At 45.7% G+C, this 4,149-nt stretch overlaps 1 protein-coding gene across 2 annotated transcripts in view; it reads left to right on the plus strand.

Annotated features, from left to right (window-relative positions):
• Positions 1–2,422: 2,422 nt before the first annotated feature.
• Positions 2,423–4,149, plus strand: part of lhx2b (LIM homeobox 2b) — a 10,141-nt gene continuing 8,414 nt past the window's right edge. For both annotated transcript variants that reach the window (XM_068605170.1, XM_068605171.1), the window contains exon 1: positions 2,423–3,378. In XM_068605170.1, the coding sequence (XP_068461271.1) occupies positions 3,196–3,378 (183 nt within the window). In that variant the 5' untranslated portion in view covers positions 2,423–3,195. The remainder of the gene's footprint in view (positions 3,379–4,149) is intronic.

The following is a 4,149-nucleotide window of genomic DNA, read 5'->3' on the forward strand; positions in this document are numbered from 1 at the left end:
ATGAAATAGACAAAAATAATTACAACCGTTTGGTGATTTTATTTTTGGTTTCTTGTCAAACAGAAAAGTTTGTTTCTGGCAAAACTAATTTTAAAACATGGACGTGATTGTATTCATGCAACAAAACAAAAAAAACAATATTGGCATAAAACAGTGACATCAGTGACAGATTTGTATTCATCACCATCATGTTGTCCAGACTCAACATGAACCCTCATTCACACAACTCATTTTCTGTAATTGATTCAACCAAATCTCAGAAACAAGAGTTACAACTTTAACAAAATGTAGTGCAGAATAATAAACTTGCCCTTCTGCTATAATGTCATCATTATATTTTCTATAATCCGGGCCCAGTGAAAAGATCCAGAATATGTATTTCTTTGTGAAATTAATTTTAACATTTTATTTAGAGTTGTTCAACTGTTTTAAGTTGTAAATCTCAATGAGTGCATTTTTTAATGCACTATATGTCATCTGTGTGAAAAAAAAGCATAAATGATAACTATATGATGCTGATTCTCTGTCTTCCATCTTTTTTATCTTTCAGCACTGAAGATGTGGAGAGAGAGAGAGAGAGAGAGAGAGAGAGAGAGAGAGAGAGAGAGAGAGAGAGAGAGAGAGAGAGAGAGAGAGAGAGAGAGAGAGAGAGCAGGATGTGATGAGCTGTAATTAATTCAGTTTTACCTTTTCATATGAATGTAGCATAAATATTGGACTATTTTACTCAGCCTTTACACGCTTGATCCTGTTGTTAATTATCATATTGTGAGTTTTCTCCTCTGCTCTGAACACTGTGAGAATGTTCCAACACAGACCAGACCTCGGCCCTCATTTGCATAAATCATATCTAAATTCTAGGTAAAAGTGTCTTCTTCTTCTTCTTCTTCATACTAAGAAACCACTGAAATCAAATGAGAGGAACAAGCCATTCTGAAACAAATACATACAAACTGATTATTTTCTTCCCTTAATCTTACACTAGCAGCTAATATCATATTTCATACACGCCCGCAGACATGCCCGCTGCCGCTATGTTTAATGTATAAACCCGCCTTATAGCAGATAGAAAGCGCAGATGATAAATATGCATGTATTCAATTAAGGGTATTACAGAGGAGCTGATTTGCATAAGGATTTAGGAGCTTAACATCATATTTGTGCTATAAAACTTCACAATAGCCTAAACGCGAGCTGTTATGCGCGTGAGGGGGCAGGACAGGTATTTCTGAAAGACAAAGTATTATTAATATCAAGAAAAGATAAGAAAAACATTCCGATATTGTTGAAGTGCATAAATCTGCACACATGCTTGGTGTCAGCAGGTTGACTGTCTTTATCTTCAGCTTGTAATCACGTCACCAACTGTTTGATTTGACTTCTTCTCCAGCAGCAACAGCCGGAGCCGGGACGCGATACCGGGTCTTTTTTTTTCTTTTTTTTTTTCCAGCGCCTTCTTTTGTGCCAGATCAAACCTTTCCTCCGGTCTCTCAAACACGTCCGCTCTCTCTCGGCGACGAGGTCCACTTTCCCTCCCAATTAAGAGCACAGAGCTAATTATAATGAGCGGGTCCGAGACCAGCTGCTGGTCTCAGATGACGTCACGACGAGTCCAGGAGAAGAGAACACAAACAGGACCAGCGAGGCAGAGGACCACTAACATCCCATAATGATGCGTTCAAGCCGATGCTCGATCCTCCCCCGTGAGACCCGCAGCGGCCTCCTCTCCATCCGTCCGGCCTGTTCTGACATTTAAATAAAACATTTCACCTCAAATGATCCAGATTCACCTTCCAGATCAAATATGGGTCAAATGTGGGCTGACGGCACGAGACACTTAACGAGAGGCTGAATACAAAATAAATAAAACACTCTTTTCATTGGCTCTTATTGTTGAACAAACACATCTAAATAATAAAAACTTCGTTTGATGACTGAAGTGAGAGACTTCGTGCCGCTCAGCCCTGCAGAGTTCCTGCAGAGCCCCTCGGTGCTGTGCAGGGCTGTGTGGAACCCTGTGGAACCCTGTGGAACCCTGGTTCTGCGTCACATGATCCAGGTCCCAGCGGACCTCCTCGGAGGCGCACAGCTCCATGACTCCGTCCTGCCCGACTCTTCTTCTCCTTTAACGGACCGGTCTCTGTGCCGCTCCAGCAGACCGGTTCGCTCCGGTCCGGTCCGGTCCGGTACGGATCCAGTCCGGTACGGATCCGTTACGGGTCCGGCACGGGCCGCTGCTCTGTGCGTAACGGAGGCGCTTCCGCGTTCTCAGCCCGGTCGGTAAAAGTAGAGCCAAACAGTTTGGTGGCGGCGGAAGAGCCAATGAACATAAACGGTGCGTCGTGACGCAACAGGGCCCCGTTGATAAGGAGCGGAGAGTCCACCCGGGACCTGAGAAGGAGGACCGGCTTTGGGGGGCCAGCAAACACTCGCCTATCATCAGCAGCTCCTCCTCCTCCTCCTCCGCGCTGCGCACATGTACCTCCAGCCTTCAGCCTCCTGCAGAGACCAGCACCAACACACCGAACCGGGACCCTGCAGCCGCCCGGCGGGATTTTATAAAGAAAAGCTGTTTTCTATTTCTCTGTGAAAAGCAGAAAGAGTTTGAATCATAAATCATCTGCTGAGCATCAACTTGGACTTTGAGCCTGAGGAGGAAGCCTGTCAGCTTTCTGGGACTTATCTTTTTCTCTTTTTTTTCTCCGCTTCTTCCTCCTGTGATGCGTTAGCGGGCTGCTGCCGCTCCGGCAGTCACTTATTACTGACTTATTATTGCTCTGCTCGATATGAAGACATGTGGATGCCTCGCGCACTGACCACGTCCTGAAACATTATTCAGAGCCGGCGAGGAGGAGCCGGTGATAGTTGGTATGTTGATCCACGTCAATAGAAAGGAGAATACAGAGAGAGAATAAATATCACCAGACACGAGATCAACTCCATTCCAGTCAGGGAAACAAAATCTCTGCGCTTATTTATGAATTAATCATATCTTATTAATAATGAGAGCTGCAGAGATTCGGATGACGGTTTCCATTGGCAGATGAGGCGTAGTGTGGAGAACACGTGTCCAATTTTTCCCTCATATTTTTTCCTCCCTAATCTGGATTTCTCACTTGTCACGCCAGGAAAGGGGAACCTTTTGAAAAAAGCAATAATTGTGAGTGGCGTCATTGCGCACATCTTCTGCCTCTGATGGACATCTTGGCTTGCAGATCCGAAGAGAACAGTTACAACATCCTCCCCTCGGCGGCGACGATGCTGTTCCATGGCCTCCCGGGAGGCGACGTGCACGGCGTGGTGGAGGAAATGGACCGGAGAGGGAAGAGCGAGTCAGCGGCCATCAGCTCGGCCATCGATATGGGGGAGTCCGAGACGGTAGGAGGGTCCTCTTGTCCACCGGCCCTCGGCTCGTTAGCGGGCAGCCCGCAGCATGTGCAGCACGGAGCATGCAGCACGGAGCATGCAGCAGGCGGCATGTGACAGGCGGCACTCTTACAGCTCCGAGCGCTGCGCTCCGTGCCGCCGGAGAAGAGGCCGTCTGAAGCGGCGCGTGAGGAGTTGCTCTCCGGCTCTCAAAGTTCCCACAAGGCCGATGAGCCGCGGCTCCGTTATTTACTGCTGCGGCACAACTCACTTTAGTCCCCGAGAAGCCGAGAGAGATGCACCATTATTCACAGAGAAAAATGTATTGTTTTAAACTCAGCCATTCGTTTATTTAATTGTGTCTTTGTGGTGCCTTCAAAGCAGCAGGACACATGAACTATAATAATAATAATAACACAGCGCATAATCTACGGCACACATAGTACACACACACATGTATTTTTAAAAGACCAGTTGGAAGTTGCCTTTATTATAAAAATTGCAACGAAAAGTAGCTTTCAATTATTATTCTATTTGTTTTTCTATTTTTTGGCAATCACGTGGTAACTTTCATTTAAATGCTCACGTGTAGAATTAGAAAGTTCAATAATTATTCTTAAATGCACCGCAATGAATATGAAACCAGAGGAGACGTGATGGAGAAATAATTATATTTTAAATTCCATCTTCTGTGGCAAATTGTTCGCGCGCGCGCGTGCGCTCACCTGTGCGTGTGTCAGGCCTTTCAGAAACAACACGAGCCTGTTTGCACTGCACCTCAAT

This window comes from Clinocottus analis, unplaced genomic scaffold (genome assembly GCF_023055335.1).
Source record: "Clinocottus analis isolate CAN_PGR_092001 unplaced genomic scaffold, fCliAna1.0.p SCAF_7, whole genome shotgun sequence".
Lineage (NCBI taxonomy): Eukaryota > Metazoa > Chordata > Actinopteri > Perciformes > Cottidae > Clinocottus > Clinocottus analis.